General features: G+C 39.8%; 2 protein-coding genes across 3 annotated transcripts in view; one reads left to right on the forward strand and one right to left on the reverse strand.

Annotated features, from left to right (window-relative positions):
• PIGX (phosphatidylinositol glycan anchor biosynthesis class X) overlaps positions 1-8,727 on the reverse strand; it is a 33,835-nt gene extending 25,108 nt beyond the window's left edge. The window contains exons 1-2 of the mRNA XM_044252090.1: positions 8,547-8,727; positions 8,145-8,208 (exon numbers count right to left, since the gene is read on the reverse strand). Of these exons, the coding sequence (XP_044108025.1) occupies positions 8,145-8,208; positions 8,547-8,580 (98 nt within the window). The 5' untranslated portion in view covers positions 8,581-8,727. The remainder of the gene's footprint in view (positions 1-8,144; positions 8,209-8,546) is intronic.
• Positions 8,728-11,668: 2,941 nt separating this feature from the next.
• Positions 11,669-17,019, forward strand: CEP19 (centrosomal protein 19). 2 transcript variants are annotated; one of them, XM_044252093.1, is made up of 3 exons: positions 11,669-12,011; positions 14,879-15,042; positions 15,662-17,019. In XM_044252093.1, the coding sequence occupies exons 2-3, from the start codon at positions 14,913-14,915 to the stop codon at positions 16,021-16,023; spliced, it is 492 nt and encodes a 163-aa protein (XP_044108028.1). In that variant the 5' UTR covers positions 11,669-12,011; positions 14,879-14,912; the 3' UTR covers positions 16,024-17,019. The 2 variants fall into 2 exon arrangements, with proteins under 2 accessions (XP_044108028.1, XP_044108027.1); XM_044252092.1 differs by having other exon boundaries at positions 11,925-12,011; positions 14,846-15,042.
• Positions 17,020-21,966: the final 4,947 nt, after the last annotated feature.

A 21,966-nucleotide genomic window follows, 5' to 3' on the forward strand; every position in this document is an offset into this window, starting at 1 on the left:
AATCAAATGTAACCACAGCTAGCTTTAGGAATATGAAACTGTAAAATGCATCTTTGTGGGGGAGGGGCAGAGGAAGAGGGAAAGGTAAAATCTCAAACAGGCCCCCACCCAGCATGAGCTTGACGTGGGACTTGATCCCACAACCCTGAGAACATGACTGAGCCCAAATCAAGCGTCTGACCTTTAACAGACTAAGCCACCCAGGCACCCCATGATAAATGCATCTTAATGAATAGCAATTCCTGCAAACATGTGAGCTCTGCAATAAAAATGAAGCAAACCAGATGTGATTCTGTTTACTTACTGATTTTGATTTTGTTTAGGGGCTAAAAGGGGGCTTTTGTTTCCTTTTGGACACAATAAAGTCAATGCACTAACAATATGTACATTTAAACTCATATTAAATTCAATCTTCAACTGTATTGTAAGTAGGGTACTACACTGAAGATTCCATATATGTTTACTACTTTTCTGTAATACTAAGACTTGTTTAAAAGTTTATGAACTGTACAGTTACTAAAACAGCTAATTATTTCCTCTCTCCTCCTTTGAAATGAAGGGCTTCAGTTATTCCTATATGGCCAGAACCACCATAAACATGATACCTGTAATCTGTCACATGAATGTTGCAATATACTGGTAGTCTTGCAGCCTTGTTTTCCCAAACTCATTTTATTTTGATCCGTTCGATATATTGCACTAATTGTTTTAGGTATTTCCACTATGTGTCAGAAATGATTTCATCTATTAAGGTGCTGAACAGTTAGCAGAATTTATACATCTACAGCAATTCAGAATTAGTAAGGAAAACAGTTCACCAGTATTTAGTTTTATATTGAGATGCCCAGGGTGGAATAAAATAGTACAAAAAGGAAAAAAAAAAGGGCAGTAAAAAATTTCTGGAAAATCTCCCAAAACCTTAAAATCAAACAATGTATGTCTAAATAACTAATGTGTCAAAGAAGAAATCAAAAAGAAAATTAAAAATATACTGAACTAGATGGAAATGAAAACAAATGTCGGGGCACCTGGGTGGCTCAGTGGTTTAAGCCTCTGCCTTCGGCTCGGGTCCTGATCTCGGGGTCCTGGGATCGAGCCCCACATCGGGCTCTCTGCTCAGCGGGGAGCCTGCTTCCCCCCCCCCGCCTGCCTCTCTGACTACTTGTGATCTCTCTCTGTCTATCAAATTAAAAAAAAAAAAATCTTAAAAAAAAAAACAAAAAAAACCAAATGTCAAAATTTATAGAATAGACCTACAGCCCTGTACAGAAAGAAACTTATTGACATAAATGCAAAGACACTTATATTAGGGGAAAAAGATCTAAAACCAACGACCTAAGCTGCCATCTTAAAAAGCTAAGAAGGAAGAAGAAATTAAAATCAAAGCAAAAAGGAAAGAAATAATAAAGAACAGAAATCAATGAAACAGAAAGTAGACAAATAAACAACGAAACGTCTTCTTTCCAAAGGTCAGTAACATTGATGAATCTCTGTATTGATCATGAAAGAGAAAAAGCACAGACTATCAATACTAGGAATAAAAGAGTTGGGGGCTGTTGTATGGGTGGCTTGGTTAGTTAAGTGACTGACTCTTAATCTCCGCTCAGGTCTTGATCTCAGGATCATGAGTTCAAGTTCTATGTTGGACTCCATGCTGGGTATGGAGCCTACTTAAAAAAAAATTTGGGGGGTGCCTGGGTTCAGTCAGGCATCTGCATTTGGATCATGTCATGATCTCAGTGTCCTGGGATCGAGCCTCACACCTGGCTCCCTGCTTAGCAAGGAGTCTGCTTCTCCCTCTCCCTCTCTCCAACATCTCCCCCACTCCGCCATTCATGTGGTCTCTCTCTCTCTCAAGTAAATAAAATCTTTAAAAACAGAAAAATTTTTAAATAAAATAAAAAATTATTTTAAAAAAAGGAATAAAAGGAACATTACTATACAACCTCTACCTATGAAGAGCACAATAAGAGAATATTTGAGTAATTTTATTCCAATTATCCCAATAAATTATAGTATATGTGCTGCCGAAGCGAGCACAATTATCCCAATAAATTAAACAACTTAAATAGCTAAATTCTTAGAAAGAAAAAAATGACCAAAACTGACAAAAGAAAAAACAGAGTATCTGAATAGCTCTGTATCTTCAATTTGTAATTTAAAAAAATTTAAAGCCTTCCATATAAAAAACCTCAGGCCTTTTTATTGTTGAATTCTATTGCATACTTTAAAAAATAATATTGGTGCTACACCATCAGAAAATAGAGAAGGAAGTATTTCCCAATTTTTTTACAAGACTAGAATTGGCCTGACACAAAAACCCAAGTGAGGCATCACAACAAAAGAGAAGTGCAGACCAATATCCCTCATGAACTGAGAAGTAAAAATCCTTAACAAGATACTAACAAATTAAACCCAGTAATATTTCAAAAAGATAATGCATCATGACCAGGTGACAGATTTACTGGAATTATCAACATATGTATTGTACCATACTGACAAAATAAAGTAAAAAAAATCATGATTCTCTTACAGTAGATACAGAAAAAGCTTTTGAGAAGATTTGGGGTACCTGGGGGGGTAATCACATGGTTGGGCATCTGCCTTCAGCTTAGGTCATGATCCCAAAGTCCTGGGATTGAGCCCCACATCAGGTTCCCTGCTGAGCAGGGAGCCTGCTTCTCCCTCTCCCTCTGCCTACTATTCTCCCTGCTTATGCTCTCTCTCTCTCTCTATGACAAATACACAAAATCTTTTTAAAAATTTTAATTAAATAAAATAAAAATGGGCAAGATTTAAGCAGATGCTGCACAAAGGAAGATAAACCAGTCCCCAAAAAGCACATGGAAAGATGCTCAACACCATCATCAGGGAAATTAAACTACAATGAGTTACCACTACACACCCACCAGAATCTCTGAAATTAAAAAGACTGACAATACCAAGTGTTGGTAATGATGTGGCAGGGACAGAATTCTCATACACTGCTTGTAGGAATGTAAAACAGTATAACCACTTTGGAAAACAGTTTGGTGGTTTCTTAAATTCAACATACACCTACCATATATCCAGAAACCCAAGAGAAATGAAAACATGTTCACACAAAGTCTTGTATACAGATGTTCATTATAGTTTTATTTATCTTAGCCCAAAATTAGAAATGGCCCCAATGCCATAAAAATGTGAATGGCTAAACAAATTTTACTACTCAGCAACAAAAAGGGAAAAATTACTGCCATGCACAATATAGATAAATGTCACTGATATAATGCAGTGAAAGAACCCAGATATCAAAAAGACCACTTGGTTTCATTTACATAAAATTCTAGAAAATCTATATAGTGAAAGAAAATAGATCACTGGTTGGCTGATCTGGGTATAGGTGAGATAGAATAATTCCAAATAGCACCACATGGGTATTTTGGGAGATGATGAAAATACTCTCTCTATATTTTTTTTTAAAGATTTTATTTATTTATTTGAGAGAGAGAGACAGTGAGAGAGAGCATGAGCGAGGAGAAGGTCAGAGAGCGAAGCAGACTCCCCATGGAGCTGGGAGCCCGATGTGGGACTCGATCCCGGGACTCCAGGATCACGCCCTGAGCCGAAGGCAGTCGTCCAACCAACTGAGCCACCCAGGCGTCCCAATACTCTATATTTTGACTGGGGTGGTGGTTACATGGGTATACAGAATTGTCAAAACTCAATGAAGTCACTATGAGGGCACCTGGGTGGATCAAGACCAACTCTTGACTTCGGCTCAAGTCATGATCTCACAGTCATCAGGCCCCACACTCAGTACAGAGTCTGCTTGAGATTCTTTTCCCCTTTCCCACACCCCTCCCCACCAAAATAAATAAATAAATATTTTTAAAAATCACTATGAAATAGTACTATAATAATTCCTCTTTTACCTGTAAAAAATTAAAGCACCAGGGTTAAAACACCCGTCTTACCGTTTTTTTTTTTGTTTTTTTGTTTTTTTTTTTATAAAGATTTTATTTATTTATTTGACAGAGAGAGATCACAAGCAGGCAGAGAGGCAGGCAGAGAGAGAGGAGGAAGCAGGCTCCCTGCTGAGCAGAGAGCCTGATGCGGGGCTCGATCCCAGGACCCTGAGATCATGACCTGAGCCGAAGGCAGCGGCTTAACCACTGAGCCACCCAGGCGCCCCAGTCTTACCGTTTTTATAGAAAACTTGTTACCTCTAACTCAAAAAGTATGGGGAAATGCTTTGAGACTTTATATAAATGTATGATATTAGGTTTTGATTCTCAGATAATCAATAAATTTTTATGGACTCATTGCTCCAAGAACACAGCTGCAACTTCGAGAATTGAATATTAAGAGCAACTATACAGAAAAAGAATTGTTTGGATTTTTTTTTGCTTATATTCTTCCAAATAGGTAATTTTACATATAGAATTTTATTTTCCTAATAATTTATATTCATTGAAAGAATTCTTAATAATATTCACAGTATTGTTATATTCTATTTTTATCCAAATATATCATTTCTAGTGATGTAAAAGCTAAGGGCAGAATACGCAAATCAATTAAATCTAAAAGGGTTTAAATTAAATCCAAAAGGATTTGAAGAAACAAGTATTTTTCCTTCTCAAATACTTTCCCTCCTCAAAGAAAGAAAGAAAGAAAACCACAGCACTCAGAAACTAACTTATCCAAGAGCCAGGATTCAAACCCCAATAGTTTTACTCTAATGCCCACATTCTTAGCCACTATATCACTCTGCCTCTATAAAAGTAGGATATACCTATAATCTCTTTTCTTCCAGATAATGGGTATCTATTCATGAACATGTACTATTTTATAATTAGAAAAAATACATATACTTAAAAAGACAGAGACTATTCAGGACCTCTCTCCAAGATGACAGTCAATCTATTAATCGGAACATGTTGGATAACTTTGTTGATCTTTATGAAGTCATTCAACTGTTCTAGCTTTCAGTTCACATTCTTTATCTTGTTCACAAATCCAAAATGTAAAACTTCATCAAGTTTTGCAGAAAGTAAGATACACTGTATCTTGAGCATTTCTTTGATCTACCTAATGGATCTGTACGAAGGACATAAATTTGTCATAAATTCATGCTAGTTCCCAGAGACTACCGCTTCCTCTTTTGTGTTTATACACCATCCTTTTAACAATCTGGGCTAGACCAGAAGCTACAGCAACTAATTCCCAGATTATCCAAAGATTACAAACAGAAGTTCAGCAATCACTTAAGTAAATTCTTTTACTGCACTAAACTATAGATTATCACAGAAGGGAGACCCTAAACTCAATTAAAATACTAAGGTCCTTTTATATAATTCCCTTATGTATTCTGCACTTCAGTTTCCTCCTACCAGTATTTGCTTGGCCTTCTCCAGAGTGGAAGTAATTCTTCTTGACCAAGAAGACAGAAATAAGAGAAGGTAACTAATTCTACTTTCTACAATCTGTTAATGTTTCCTTCTCTACCCAGCAGCAAGATTACAGCTGCTCTAAACGTAACAGAAAAGCCTTCCACTGGCATTTTCTGAAGGTCTCCAGTAACTCTGAGATTTCTAGTTTCTGAGTTTATTCTTGTGGGTTCTGTCACTCTTCATCCTTGGTTTTATATCCTGGTTTTTATCTTCAGTACTTCTAACTGGACAGCTACTTTTGCTGTCACAATGGCCTCTTCAGGCACTTCTTTCTTCCTCACTGGAGTCACTTATAATTGCACTGCCAAATTTGCATTACTTAGTATTTCCCATTTCTCTTGAGAATACATCCCAATTTCTCTAAAAACAGGTTATAACCTTGGCATGGAGCACCTGGGTGGTTCAGTCAGTTAGGCATCTGACTCTGATACCGGCTCAGGTCACGATCTCAGGTCCTGGGATGGTGCTTAATGGGGAGTTGGCTTGTGATTCTCCCTCTCTCTCTCAAATTAAAAAGAAAAAAAAAGCTATAACCTTGGCATAATTACCCTGACATTGCTTTAAATTTGTCTGAAACCCAGATAAAAATTCCTTTCAGAAGTGACTTCCCTCCCAAAATCAGTTTTATTACCATGTAGTCACATCTCCTCTTTACTGAAATTGTAGTGCCCAATTTGATCATCTATCTCATTGTTTGTATAAGAGCTAACATTTCCTATGGATGTACTATATGACAAGCACTATATTAAAAGACTTCCCATATATTCTTAGAGTTAATCCTTGTGAACCCAATGAGGAAATACTATCATTATCTAATTTTACTGGTAAGGTGGTAAAGATTTAAGTAACTTGACTAAAGCCACATAGTTACTAAATAAAAGAGCTACACTCTGAGCCCAAGTCTGTCTGAGTTAAAAAACAAAACGAAACAAATCCCAAGTTTTTTCTACTGTACCTCCCAGCCATTCACACATGGGCTGACTCTGAACAGGGTGGAGAGTGAGATGTCTCAGTTTAAGGTGGCTTATAAAATGCAATGATTTTTAAAAAATAAACGTATCAGATTTTGTAAATCATGTATCAGAACTATTTCAAATTAATTACCTTGAAAGCTTTAAAGTTTGGGAAGTTTTCTTACAGAACAGTTTCTACAACTTTTTACTAGTCTTTTTTTTTTTTTTTAAATATTTTATTGGGATGTCTGAATGGCTCAGTGGGTTAAGCCACTGCCTTTGGCTCAGGTCACAATCCCAGGATCCTGGGATCGGGTCCTACATCAGGCTCCTTGCTTCACAGGGAGCCTGCTTCTCTCTCTGCCTGTGCCTCTGCCTGCCACTCTGCCTGCTTGTGCACACTCTCTCTCTGACAAATAAATAAAATCTTTGAAAAAAAAACTATTTTATTTACTTATTAGAGAGAGAGAAAGCAAGCTCACAAGGAGGGGAGAGGCAGCCAGAGGGAGAGATAGGCTCCCTGGCAAGCAAGGAGCCCCATGTGGTACTCATTTCCTGGACCCTGAAATCATGACCCGAGACGAAGGCAGACACCCAACTGACTGAGCCACCCAGGCATCCCTACTCGTCTTTTAAGTATCTTCAATACTGGTCAAATATTCATTTTTGAGAATCTTTTTTTAAGGGGCTACAAAGCAAGGCTTATTGAGTGATAGTAAAGTTTACTGAAAGATAAAGAGTACAAAGCTCCTAAAGAGAAAGGGGACCTGAGAGGGTTGCCCAAGAATAATTTCTATTTTGGAAACAGCATGGTCATTTGGAACCAATTCCTATAAATCAGAAACAGTTATTTAGGGTGATATAATATCTTAGTACATGAGGGCATGGCTTTGGAGTATGACAGTCATAAATTTGAGTTAGAACCTTACCACCCTAACTTCTACTGAATTATTTAAATTCTCTGAACCCTACTTCTCTCATCTGAAAAGGAAAAAAGGGAATCACTTCTTGGCCTCCTGGCTAAGATGAAGTGAAAATGAAGAAAGATATCATCTATTTCACACCCACTGTGAAGATTAAGTGAATCTGGCTGTATGTATGTTACATATATATATATATACATAAAATACACATGCAAGGATTTGGGTGGCTCAGTCGGTTAGATGCCTGCCTCCAGCTCAGTTCATGATCCTGGGGTCCTGGGATCCAGTCCCATGTCAGGCTCTCTGCTCAGGTGGGAGTTTGATTCTCCCTCTGCCCCTCCACCCTCCCCCACTCATGCTCATGTGTGCTCTCTCACTCACAAAAATAAATAAAATCCTAAAAAAACCCACACATGCATGATAAATAATAAACATTTTTCTCCTCTTCTCTACTGTTATTTTATTTATGTATTCATTTTAACTATTTATTTGACAGAGGGAGAGAGTGTGCTCGCAAGCAGGAAGAGTGGCAGGCAGAGGGAGAAGCAGACCCCTGGCTGAGTAGGGGGCCAACACAGGGGGAGTCCATCCCAGGACCTGGAGATCATGACCTGAGCCATGGCAGATGCTTAACCTACAGGAGCCACCCAGGCGCTCCTCTACTGTTATTTTAATCATTATTTCAAACTGTGAACCACATATGATAAATCTGTCACTTATAACATTTGTAAGGAAGCAAGAGATTTTCGGTTTATCCATTTTGCAGCTATTGATTTTTTGCTCTAAATTATATGAAACAGTATTTTGACATTAGTGAACGTCAGTGGGCAACTTACCTGTGGAAACCATCTTTCAAAACTTCTTGCCTCAAAATAATTTCTGAACAAGTAGCCCTTATGCCTATAAGAATCAGAAGATTTCTTAAAATAAAGTAAGTGCTCAGTTGAAAGAACATTTAAATAATTAGAAAACAATTGCTTGAATAGCTTTACTTGCCTGGAAAATCTAACCAACCTATAAACAAAAGAAAAGCTTTTAAGACTTAAAGAATTTGAGCTATCTAAAAAGCTACTTCTAATATAGCAGAGGCATTTAGAACATTGACCTTGGAGTAATACTGCCTAATTATAACCCCAGTCTGTCCCTTAAAGCTATGTGACTTTGGACAAGATAGTTTATTTCTCTGCTATTTGTCATGAGTATTTTATACATGTAGAAGCACTTAGAACAGGGCTTACCAGATAGTAAGAGCTCTGTATAAGTGTTTGTCATTAATACTGTTTTTTTCAGATGATCCTAGGACACCAAAAGGAACAGACTGGCTAAAGAGCCAGGAAATCTCAGTTTTAATCCTGGTTCACCGAAACCGTATTTTAGATACATACTGCCAACTTTTGTATTCTATTGTCCACACCTGTAAAACTGAGAAAATGGTACACTTACACCTTGTGGAGATGTTGGGAAGGTTTAAAACAGAAACAAAAACTTGAGGGTTTTCAAAGATTCAAAGGGTTCCTTTTAAACTTAGAATATCTAAAATCTCACTGTAATGACACCATGCAGAATTCAGATGTTAAAACTATTATTGAAGGTCAGCATCATAAAATTAAAAATTCAGGGGCACCTGGGTGGCTCAGTCAAACGTCCAGTTCATGATTTCAGCTCAGGTCATGATCTCAAGGTTGTGAGATCAGCCCTGAAACAGGCCTTGCGCTGGGTGTTGAGCCTGCTTAAGATTTTCTCCCAACTCCAAACAAACAAATAAATAAATAAACAATTCCATTACTAATGACCATCAACTGTTCTGGGTACCCTGCTATATGGAACATTAATCCATTTTCAAAAGCTGGAAGTGCACTAACATTAAAACAAAAACAAAAGGGATGACTGGGTGGCTCAGTAGGTTAAGCCGCTGCCTTCTGTTCAGGTCATGATCCCAGGGTCCTGGGATCAAGTCCCACATTGGGCTCCTTGCTCAGCAAGGAGGCTGCTTCTCTCTCTGCCTCTGCCTGCACTTTGCCTGCTTGTGCTCTCTCTCTCTGACAAATATTTTAGTATATGTGCTGCCGAAGTGAGCACTCTCTCTGACAAATAAATAAAATCTTTAAAAAAAAAAAAACCAAAAAAACCCCAAACACAAAAAACCCCATATACTATTATGTATTGCTAAGTCTATTAGATTCATTCCTGAAAAGACACACACGCACACACAAAAAGATATGAGAACACCAAAATTTACAAGGAAAGAAAAAATAATATTTACTAAATGATATCCATGACAAATCCTCTACTTGGGGCTTTCACATATTTTAACTTTTACAACCCAGCAAAATAGGCGAAATTACTGCCATTTGCACATGGGAAGAAACTGATTAACAAACAGTTCTCACCGGCTCTAGGCCATACCACTAAGTAAGTTACTGATTAGAAGCAAGATCTCCTAGAGATTTAAAGCTTAAGATATTTCCACTTTCGGGGGACGCCTGGGTGGCGCAGTTGGTTGGACGACTGCCTTTGGCTCAGGGCGTGATCCTGGAGTCCCAGGATCGAGTCCCACATCAGGCTCCCAGCTCCATGGGGAGTCTGCTTCGCTCTCCGATCTGACCTTCTCCTCACTCATGCTCTCTCTCACTGTCTCTCTCTCAAATAAATAAATAAAATCTTAAAAAAAAAAATAAAAAAAATAAAGATATTTCCACTTTCCTAGCTATCTAAAAAACACCCTTATTTGCTTCAGAGACCATATATAATCATTCCCTAAAAATACCTTTGGGTATCTTTTTTACAAATCCAGATGTTTCACTATGTTTAATTTTAATAGGGGTGGAGAGCTAGGATTTATATCTATCTAGAACTTAAATTAGAAAAAAAAATTGGATTAATAGGCTTAAATTCTGTTGGGATATATACTGGAGAATACTAAACCCCTTTCATCTCGGAAGGGTAGAAAGGTTAATTCACAAACAGTATAGCAAATAGATTACTCATAATTTTTTAAAGCAAAAATACCATTTTCTTTTTTTTTAAAGATTTTTATTTATTTATTTATTTGATAGAGAGCGCTAGAGAGAGAGGCTGGCCTCCTTTTTTTTTTTTTTAAGATTTTTATTTATGTATTTTCTTATTTGACAGACAGAAACAGAGCTAGACAGAGGGGCAGGCTCCTCGGAGCGGGGAGTCCCATGTGCGGCTCCACTCCAGGACCCTGAGATCACGACCTGAGCCAAAGGCAGAAGCTTAATGACTGAGCCACGCGGGTGTCCCAAGCAAAAATATCATTTTCAAAATAAATTTGTCGCATGTGAACTGACCGTCAAGATTTTTCCTTTTTTTTTTAAAGACTTTTCCTCTTAAATATTACTTTGATTACAGCGGCTGGAACAGGCTCTGGAAATTGACCTCTTTTTAATGATAAAAAACCAGGGCTGGAAGAGTTTAGAAATCACCAAGTCCAGCTGTTTAAAAATTCATTTTGGCTTCATAATACTTTAAGTAAATCTGGAAACCTAGTATGTGAAGACACAAATCAGTGATTGACCCTAGTCTAATATTCTCACTTTACAGATGGAGAAACTTAACCTAATTTGTACTACTTTCCTTATTGTAATTACTACTGCACTTCCCCACTACTCTGCAAGTTTTGCGAGGGTTGGGGCCATTATTTAGATCGGCCCTCCGAGTCAGACCCAAAGAAATGAAATCAACTCACTTGCCCAGCCTGTAGTTAGAAGAAAAGCCCCAGCCCAATCCGGTCTATTACAAAAAATTTTTTGTTAAATAAAACTAGTTGTTCACCCCTTCCTACGCCCTCACCCCGTCAGTCTCTCCATTCTGGATTGGGATTCTCACACCCCATAGGGCACTGTGGCCTTGCTGATCCTCTCAGGGGTCCCAAGCTTCATGCATCTCAAGACACTTGACGGCTGTACTGCCTTCCCGATATTTTAGTAAGAGTACGGCCAGTAACTACCTCTGAACGACAAAGCCCGACTCTCCAGAGACCCAACAGACGCCTCGGAGCAGTGGCTAGGCAGGTGGGAAAGGCGGGAAGCACGTGACCTCCATTCTTAACCTCCTCCAGGTCACCCAACAGGTTCTAGGTCCGCGTGACTAGAGGCACACCTCGGAGGACCTGGGAGTCCGGACCGCCCCCCACCCGCCAGTCCCCCAACCCCGTCCCTCGTTTACCAGCGTCGGTGGGGTTGGCAGTAAAGGCCGTGGCGGGTGTGGTGAGTCCAGCCGCCTCCCAGAGGTGCAGCCAGGCCACCGCCCGGACGACCACGGCCGTGACAGCCAGGACGCTGGAGAACGCGCTCCCCAGAGCGCGCGGGGACGAATTGCGGACTGAAGAGCCCGAGCACGCCTTATGCCGCTCCTAGAGCGTGCTGCCACGGAGTTAGTGACCCGCACGGAAGACGACGACGCGCGCCTGCGGTCCTGCGGTTCCCCCGGTCCCCGCAGCCCCGGTCCCCCCGAAACTTCCGGCGTTGCGGGAGGCGGCAACCTCACCGCCGTCTTTGCTCCCCTGTCACCCCGCCCCTCACCGTCGGGTCAGGGGGCGGGGCAAAGAGCGGCGCACGCGCCGTGCGTACGCCTGGGCTGTTGCTGTGGGAACAACTACCTGGGCCCCCATCCAGACCCGGGCTCTGGAGCAGTCCTGCGAGCGGTATCGGGGAGCTCCCTGCCTCCACCTCCACTTCCAGGTACTTGCGCATTCGGCCCTCCTGCGGGGGAATTCACCCCACAGTCACGTCTGCGGGGCAATGGCTGTCGCCTCTTCCTGCAGCGCCAGGCTCCGCCCGGCCTCAAACTCGACTTAAGTTCTCTGTGCACTGCGGTTGGGGGGAAACAAGCCCCTCACGGCGGTTTTAAGTTCTTCCCAGCCGCAGAAGATGCACTTTCTCTATTTCTCTAAGGGTAAGAAAGTCAGCCTTGCAGTAGCGGGGACATGAGTTTGGGAGAGGATCGTCTCTGTGTTGGCAAAATCCGTACAGTTTTAGGTGCTGTGGGGGATGTTTAGTAAAATTATGGTGGTCACTGATTCCTGGGGAGAAAAGTATTAATGCCTATGAGGAAGAGTTAGGTAAATGTGTGGTCTGTCTTCTTGAATTAAAGTGAATCTGTAAGTAGGCCTGGATGCAGACTGGAGCTAGGACAGGTGTTTGCAAGAGGAAAGATGTCAGAATGTACCATCGGAAAGTGAAAATAGCAGTATAAGCATGATATTAAGAAATAAGGAGATAAATTTTGGAAGAAACACTTAAAAGAATTGAAGCTGGTTGACTATGAAGAGAGGAAGGGCAGGGGACAACAGTTTTTTTGTTATAATCCTCAGAATTATTTTACATTTTTAACCGAATATAAACATATTAGTACAAATGAAAGTTTAAAAAAAATGTTTTTAAGATTATTTATTTATTTATTTATGAGAGAAAGAGAGAGAGGCGCAGAGTCGGAGAAGCAGGCTACCCGCGGAGCAGGAAGCCCAATGCGAGACTCAGTCCCAGTACCTGGGATCAAAATCAGATGCTCAACCATCTGAGCCACCCACGTGCCCCAAAAGTTAAATTTTAAAAAGAAATTTTAAAGAGAAAAGACTCTAGTCAAAAAAAACATTGTTATCAGTTGCATACATCCATCATGAGTACAGCCATTTGCTTGAGTGTGTGGAATTTATATTGTGCTCAGTAGGATCTCTTAGAAAGCTTACTAACAGACCAGATTTTAATGACATGAACTGGGAGTATTATTTGAAGAAGGGGGTGGGTGGGATCGTTTGTGTCAGATCAGAGCACAGTAATTTGAAATGGCAGTTCTTTATGATTAATTTCTTTTTTTTTTAAGATTTATTTATTTATTTATTTATTTGACAGAGAAAGATCACAAGTAGGCAGAGAGGCAAGCAGAGAGAGAGAGGAGGAAGCAGGCTCCCTGCTGAGCAGAGAGCCTGATGTGGGACTCGATCCCAGGACCCTGAGATCATGACCTAAGCCAAAGGCAGTGGCTTAACCCACTGAGCCACCCAGGCGCCCATTTATGATTAATTTCTTTTTTTTTTTTTATTTCTTAAGAGTAAAAATTCTGATGTTCAACAATAAGAAGTGAAAAGTATAGGTGATGGTATATCCATAAGACAAAACACTTGACAGTCATAGAAATGTGTGTTTTAGTAAAGCATCGAAGGACAGAATCACATAAGTTATTACATTTACAAGGCAGGAAATAGATGTATAATGTAAAACCTACTATACTAAAAAAAACTATATGTAGAAAAAAACAAATCAAAGGTAATCATTATATATATGTTTCTTCCTCCTCCACTTCCCCCACCCTACCTCCAGTCTTCTCCAATGTACTGTGTTCCTATGGTGATTCTCTAGAAAAATCAAGTTTATGAAGGTATCATCACTCTATACTCCTTTACCTTTAGGTTCCTTGACTTTTACAAATCTTCCTGAGAATATCAAAGTCCTACCCAAAGCAGTCGCTATAATTAAGCGTATTTTGGCACTGGGCACCAACAAGAGGGAATAGAAAGTATTAACTGCAAAATAGCTGTGTTTCTTGTAACTGAGAAAACAGAGAGACAAAGAAGTTGAAATAAAAACGATGTAAACTTTATTGACTTGTATATGTAGAGATTGAATCTGTACCGGGTCTGCATTTTTTATCAGACCTGTAGACTAGAAACACTTAAAGGATATACAGAGGCTGTGTCTTATATTAGTAGATTAAATTAAATTTTTTAAATGATTGTATTTATTTATTTGAGAGAAAGCTTGTGTGTGCGCAAGTGAGCGAGGGGAGGAGCAGAGGGAAAGGGAGAAAAGCAGGCTCCCCGCTGAGTGCAGAGGGCAGTGTGGGTCTCTGAGATCGTGACCTGAGCGGAAACCAAGGTCAACTGACTGAGCCCCCTCAACTGACTGAGCCCCCCAGGTGCCCTTAGTACATTAAATTAAACAAGTATGTATGGTATTTTGCTGGGATATTCTGGTGAACAGTGGATATGTTCCCTGCCCTCATGCAGCATATACAATAGAAGGGAAGATAAGTGATTCAATAAGTAATCATAGAAAACTTGGTGAGTAAAATGGGAAAGTACAGAGGAGACAGACCCAGTCTGATGAACCTCTCAGGACTTAATGTTTAAGGTTAAAAAAATCATAGTATCTTGCCATAGAGGGTGCTTGTACGTACTTGTTTAATTGATAAATAAAAAGATCCTGTAAGTTGATTCTTGGCCTGACTCAGGTTCATGTACAATCTTTGGTTAAGAATGCAGTACACTAAGAGGTCCAGACAACTGCACTTCCAGGCTCATGTATGAACAAACCTACACACCTCATTGAACCAGGGATCCAACAACTTGAAGGATAACCCCAGGGCTATACTGAACTTTCAGGGTAGCTCTCAAAGTATTGAAGTTGATGGGCTGAGCATGCATCTCTAGAACTGGACTAGAGCCAGATCTGCTGGGCAGAAGGGGTACTGGGGAGTGTGATTTGTTCAACACTTATATTTTTTTCCCCTTTAGCAGGAAGTCATTATGTGACTAACATATTTTCATCAGATTTCCTCTGATTTGCCCTGAAGTGCATGTGAGTATGATGTGCACTGCCAAGAAATGTGGAATTAGGTTCCAGCCTCCAGCTATTATCTTAATCTATGAGAATGAAATGAAGGGAAAACGTCGCCAACGCATCATGCCAGTCCGAAACTTTTCAAAGTTTTCAGGTACCTCATGTTTTATCTTGCTTCCTATCTTAAATATTCTCTAATTACTTATTAAGAATGATTTCAGTCTTGTAATAGAGCACCATGGCCTTCAGAGTTAGACAGCCTCTGGTTCAAATCATGACTATCAGGGTAGGTAGGTAAACCCCAGCTAAATTGTCAGTGAGCTTCAGTCTCCTGATCTGTAAATGGATATTGATAATCCCACCCTTTCAGAATTGTGATATGGGTTAAATGAGATTGCATTATTCAATAATACTGACTCCCTTCTCTCCCTCCAAATGTGTTTTGTATTTGTCTTGATATTTTCTTAGTCTTGATATTTTCTTGGTACCAGTACTAATATCTGAAACTGTAATAAATCCTTTTCACCGTAGATGTTTTCTCCAGTTGCAAGTGTTTGACAGCTCCTTAAAGTGATTTTTAAGTTAAGAAAATAAAAAATGCGTCCCTCTTCCCCCCACCACACTCAAAGCTCAATATAAAAGAATAATAGTTCTGCAAAATTATTTATTCTGAAGCAGTCACTTAGCTACTTGGCTCTCACAGCAGATAATGTTTTCAGTAGTTTGCGATGTGTCTGTTGTGTGTGGTATATAATTTTGTTTTTCTCTCCTAGATTGCAACAGAGCTGCTGAACAATTAAAGAATAATCCGCGACACAAGAGTTACCTGGAACAAGTGTCCCTGAGGCAGCTAGAGAAGTTATTCAGTTTTTTACGAGGTTACTTGTTGGGGCAGAGTTTGGCAGAAACAATGGAACAAATTCAACGGGAAACAACAATTGATCCTGAGGAAGACCTGAACAAACTAGATGATAAGGAACTTGCTAAGAGAAAGAGCATCATGGATGAACTTTTTGAGAAAAATCAGAAGAAGAAGGATGATCCAGATTTCGTTTATGACATTGAAGTTGAATTCCCACAGGATGAACAGTTGCAGTCTTGCGGCTGGGACACAGAGTCAGCTGACGAGTTCTGATACCAAAAACTCAAAGAATTAATTGAGCTAGCAGAAACTGCATGTTTATACAAAGGATATATAAACATGGTTCTAGAAAAATCTGTAAAGAACACTAAATGTACGTGTTGGGTCAAGTTTGGATTGACCATGTTACTTTTCAAAACCAGGACATGTATCTACTGTGTAGATTCATGAGGAATATACAAAAACCAGAATATAGGAATCTGCCTTTAAGGAGCTCACAATCTAATTGGAAGATAACTCAGAAACTTGTGAAAAGCTAATTAACAGAATTAGGCAACAAAAAGATTAGAGCCAGATGCTTGATAAAAGTTAAAGGGGGTCAGAGCCTAGATGATGTAGATGATGATAGGGTTAGAATAGTCGGGGAAGACTGAGTCCTTTAGTGGAGAGATGGCACTTTGCCTGGTCCTCGAAATGGTAGTGATTGGATAGAAGTTTATAAGATTCCAGATGAGAGAAGCTGGGAGAAAAAAGAGGCTTTGGGGAGGGTAGTGGTAAAGAGATAGGGACTAGAACATTTTATTTGAGGAACAGTAAGCAAATTATAGTTTGGTAAGATTGGAGGGTATTTATTGTTTCCAGGGGATTACGCTGTGTGCATTATGTTTTTATATGTATTGTACTGTGGAGGAGGAGACCAGTCCTACAGAATGCCTTGCAGCTGCAAGGGGTGTCATCTGATAGACAGTAGGGGAATTCTGCCACTCCAGGATCAGGAAACCTGTACTAAAGATACTCTGAAATCCTGAAGGTCTTCCCATAACTGAAGTGGTTTGTTTGTAAAATGGGAAATCTAGCCATAATGAATAAATAGGCATTGCCAGTTTAGGCCTATTCATGTGTTTGGATCTACAAAGAGAAGATCTTTGTTGAACCAGGTTAAATGTGTACAGATACAACTTTCTTCTCATTAGAATATTGTTTAATTGGCAGATATTCCATATTTTCTGCAAGGAGATTAATACTCATTAAATAAAGCTGTAAAAATAATTCACTCTTTCCACCTATTCATCTCCACTGTCTTTACCAGTAAAAGCCCCATGAAAGGGGTTACTCTTATAGTGGTATCACCAGGGGCTTAAGATGGTCAGGCATCATATGTATATTTGCCAAAGGTAGGAAAAAAATTTCAGAATCAGAGATCTCCTATATCTACACAGTATTTCATTGTACAGATGTAGATGATACATTTTAAAAGTTGACCTTAGGTTGTTTTTCCTTTCACTATTACAAGCAACACCACAGCAAATAACCTTGTACATTCTCTGTTTTGTGCACTTATAAAACTATAAGTAATGCCTAGAAGGGTATTGCTGGGTATGTCTGTTCCAAATTTTAATAGATAGTTGCTAACTTGTCCTTCAAAGAAGTTCATTCATTCATCCATTCATTCAGTATGTGTACTTAATGAACACATATTACATGCTGAGCTGTATTATTCTGGAGTCTGAGTACGTAGCAGTATACACTGCTTGCCTTTACAAGGTTTACAATCAAGTGGCAGAAGAGAGACATTAAACATAAATACATAGAATAATGTCACATATGTGCTTGGAATTAAAAACATGGTAAAAAGACAATGATGGAGGGGTTGGGAGCCACTTTTTTTTGACAGTGATCAGAGAATGCCTCACCGTAGAGGTGGGACATTTGAGTAAAGACCTGAAGGAGGTTAAGGAAGAAATGACGTGCATTTCATGAGTTGTAGAGAAAGGTAGGTGTGTGGGCCCCCAGACCTGGAATGTGCTTGGCTTACCGAGGAATAACAAGGACACAGATATGGCTAATACAGACTGAGGAGGAGAATAATGGTAGGAAATGAGGTTGGAGTGTTCTTACCAATGCATAGTACTTCCATGAAGGCTGTACCAACTTAAACTGTTGGCAGTACATGAAGGTACCCATTTTCCCCACATGCACATCAACAGATAGTGTTCTCAAACTTGTTGATCTTTGCCAATTTTATAATCTAAAAACGGCACCTCATGGTTTTAATTTCTATGTCTTTTATTATGAGTGAGATTGAGCATTTTCATACACTTAAGGACAGTTTTTTATGACAGCATGTCATTTGCTCATTCTTCTGTTGTGTTACTGGTCTTTTTCTTATTGATTTGTAAAATGTTCTTTATTGGGGCACCTGGGTGGCGCAGTTGGTTAAGCGTCTGCATTCAGTGCTGGACATGATCCCAAGGTCCTGAGATTGAGCCCCGTATTGGGTTCCCTGCTCAGCAGGGAGTCTCCTCCTCCCTCTCCCTCTGCCTGCCACTCCCCCTGCTTGTGCTCTCACTGTCGAATAAATAAATTCTTTTAAAAAAAAGTTATTTATTAAGGAAAATAGACCTTGGTCTGTGATATGAGATGCAGATACATTACCTTTGTCATTTGTGTTTTGACTTTATGATACTGTTTCCGGGCAGATTTTTTTTCAAGTCAAATTGATCAATATTTTTCTCTGTGTTTCTGCATTTTTGTCATACTGAGAGAGGCATCCTTCACTCCAAGTTTTGTTGTTGTTTTTTTTAATTCCATGGTATTGGGACACCTGGGTGGCTCAGTGGGTTCAAGACTCTGCCTTTGGGGACGCCTGGGTGGCGCAGTTGGTTAAACGACTGCCTCCGGCTCAGGGCGTGATCCTGGAGTCCCGGGATCGAGTCCCACATCAGGCTCCCAGCTCCATGGGGAGTCTGCTTCTCCCTCTGACCTTCTCCTCGCTCATGCTCTCTCTCACTGTCTCCCTCTCTCAAATAAATAAAATAAAATCTTAAAAAAAAAAAAAAAAAAAAGACTCTGCCTTTGGCTCAGGTCATGATCTCAGGGTCCTGGGATGGAGCCCCACATCGGGCTCTCTGCTCAGCGGGGAGCCTGCTTCCTCCTCTACTCTCTGCCTGCCTCTCTGCCTACTTGTGATCTCTGTCTGTCAAATAAATAAATCTTTTTAAAAAATTCCATGGTATTTTCTACATAGAAATTTATTTTGGTATAAGATAAAAGATGTGAATCCCAACCTTACTTCCGGATGCCCATACAGCTTTCCCGCACTACTATATACCGAATTAACTATCTTTCCCCCATTGAGTTGAAGTTCATGCTTTATTATATACAAGTTCCCATATGTGTCAGAATAGTTATCTTTTGATTATATTAATGTCATCTATAGCACATTCCCAATCTATGTTTTTTGATGTTTATTGAGCACATCCTGTGAAGAGCTACAGTAAGATACAAAATGGGCCATAACTTTTGCCATTGAGATATTAACATAGTTTACCAAAACAAGAAAACTAGCATATATGAGCTAGAGGTACTGACTCTGTCTAAAGCAGGAGGGGGAGATCATGTGAGCTGAGGAGTTGTGGATTTTTTTTTTCTTAGGTACCTTATCCAAAGCAAATTCTGCTGACCTCTTTCACATTTTTTTCCATTATAAAATGAATATATACTTAATACCATTATTCTTTTTTTAAAAGATTTTATTTATTTATTTGACAGAGATCACAAGTAGGCGGAGAGGCAGGCAGAGAGAGGGAGAAGCAGGCTCCCCGCGGAGCAGACAGCCCGACATAGGGCTCTATCCCAGGACCCTGGGATCATGACCTAAGCCGAAGGCAGAGGCTTTAACCCACTGAGCCACCCAGGCGCCCCTCAATACCATTATCTTAAAAATTTAGGTAGAGTATAAAAGTAAAATGGGAAAATTCTCAACTTTACTCAATTCCAACTCTGCAGAGAATTTGGCTTCCCTAGAAGGCTCTGGATCCCATCTTCTTTTGTGACCTTGCCTCACTAGTATTCTTTCTCTCTCTGCCTCTGTCTTTCTCATTTTCAGCTTCATTCCCTTCTGGCTAATTCTCTACAGTCTGTAAACATGCATAAGTTCTTGCCATATTAAAACAAGAAAACATCACTTTGCCTTTCTTTACCTCATATCGTATCTAACCAAATTATCGCTCATCTAGTTATTAGATAAATCTAACCCTTCCCTGACTACTGACTACTGCTCCCTTTAGAGCAGATCTGTCTGTAGTCTGATTCTAGATTAGACTAGACTAGACATGCTCAGCCTATGAAACTCAATACTTTGAGAGCTGCCTTTATTAAATTTTTTTAAAGATCTTATTTATTTGACAGACAGAGATCACAAGAAGGCAGAGAGGCAGGCAGAGAGAGAGGGGGAAGCAGGCTCTCTGCTGAGCAGAGTCCGATGCGGGGCTCGATCCCAGAACCCTGAGATCATGACCTGAGCCGAAGGCAGAGGCTTAACCCACTGAGCCACCCAGGCGCCCCGAGAGCTGCCTTTAAAGTTCAATGTGGCTCTGGCTTCTTCTCACTCTGTTGGATCCCTAAGAACCTCTGGTTCATTGAGAGGTGTAGGTTTGTTCACATGTAAGCCTGGAAATACAATTCAGTTTGGATCTCTTAGTGTACTTAATGTAGTGTAGTCTTCATCAAAGATTGTATAGAAATCCCTGGGTCAGCATAAGAATTGAGCTAAAGGGTCTTTTCTCTTTACCAATTCAGAAAGTATGTAATCAAGCACCAGGCACATCAAGGTACTGAGTGGTCACCTTAAACATTATGTCCTGAGAGGTTCACCAGATCTGCTCCCTTGCACTTTTGCAATTATTTTACTCAGGTTTTTTTTTTTTTTGGTAATTATTTCATCATCTACCTAGTATTTTGACAAAAGTAGTAGATGAAAATTGAGGAAAGGTCATTGGATTTGGCAACTAGGTCTCTGTTAATATTCAAGAATAAAGATTGGGGGCGCCTGGGTGGCTCAGTGGGTTAAGCCGCTGCCTTCGGCTCAGGTCATGATCCCGGGGTCCTGAGATCGAGCCTCGCATTGGGCTCTCTGCTCAGCAGGAAGCCTGCTTCTCCCTCTCCCACTCCTCCTGCTTGTGTTCACTCTTGCTGTGTCTCTGTCAAATAAATAAAATCTTTAAAAATAAAAAATAATTTAAAAAAAAGAATGAAGATTGAAGGGGGGTGATTGGATAGAAATTGCAGGATAGGGACACATGGGTGGCTCATTCAGTTAAGTGTCTACTCTGACAAATAAATAAAATCTCAAAAAAAAAAAAAAAGAAAGAAAGAAAGAAAAAGAAACTGCAGGATATTATGAAGGAAACATAGGATTACAGACCTAGATGAGAAAGCTAAAACTGGGTGGGGGGGAGCTGAAACTATATAACTTTTAGAAGAAAATAAAGAGAGAATTTTTATGACCTCTTTGTCTCACTTCAGGCTATTTTAACAAAATACCATAAACTGGGTGGCTGCTAAATAACGGAAATTTATTCCTCATAGTTCTGGTGATTGGAAGTCTGAGAGCAGGGTACCAGCCTTGTCAGTTTCTGGTAAGAAGATCTTCCATGTTGCAAGCTACGCACTTGTCGAAAATAGCAAGCCAGCTCCTTCATGTGCCACTTTAAGGGCACTAATCCCATTCATGAGAGCTCCATCCTTATGACTCCATCAATTCTAATGACCTCCCAAAGGCCTACCTTGTAATACCATCACTTTTGGGGGTTAGGACTTCAACATATGAATTTTGAGAGGACTAGTAAATATTCAGGGCACAAAACTAATTAGGCAGAGATCTTTGATTTGATACCAAAAATCTGATTTGTAAAAGGAAAAAATGTATGTATTGGATTCATCAAAAATTTTTAAGTTTTGTACTCTGAAGACAATGTTGAGAACATAAAACAGACTGAAAGAAAATATCCACAGATCATATAACTGAAAAAGTACTTGTATCCAGCATATAAAGCGAACCCTTACAGTTTGGGGTGCCTGGCTGGTCAGTCAGTGGAGTATTCAATTCTTGATCTCAGGGTTGTGAGTTCAAGCATTCAAGCCCCACGCTGGGTGTACAGATTACTTAAAAATAAAATCGTAGGGGTCCCTGAGTAGCTCAGTTGTAAAGCATCT

Source organism: Neovison vison, chromosome 6, assembly GCF_020171115.1.
Source record: "Neovison vison isolate M4711 chromosome 6, ASM_NN_V1, whole genome shotgun sequence".
Classification (NCBI taxonomy): Eukaryota; Metazoa; Chordata; class Mammalia; order Carnivora; family Mustelidae; genus Neogale; species Neogale vison.

Excerpts from the sequence above, each read along its gene's own strand:
- CEP19 (XM_044252093.1), top strand. The coding sequence starts at position 14,913 with ATGATGTGCACTGCCAAGAAATGTGGAATTAGGTTCCAGCCTCCAGCT. Across the intron at positions 15,043-15,661 it reads AAACTTTTCAAAGTTTTCAG|ATTGCAACAGAGCTGCTGAA; the intron begins GTACCTCATGTT and ends TTTCTCTCCTAG.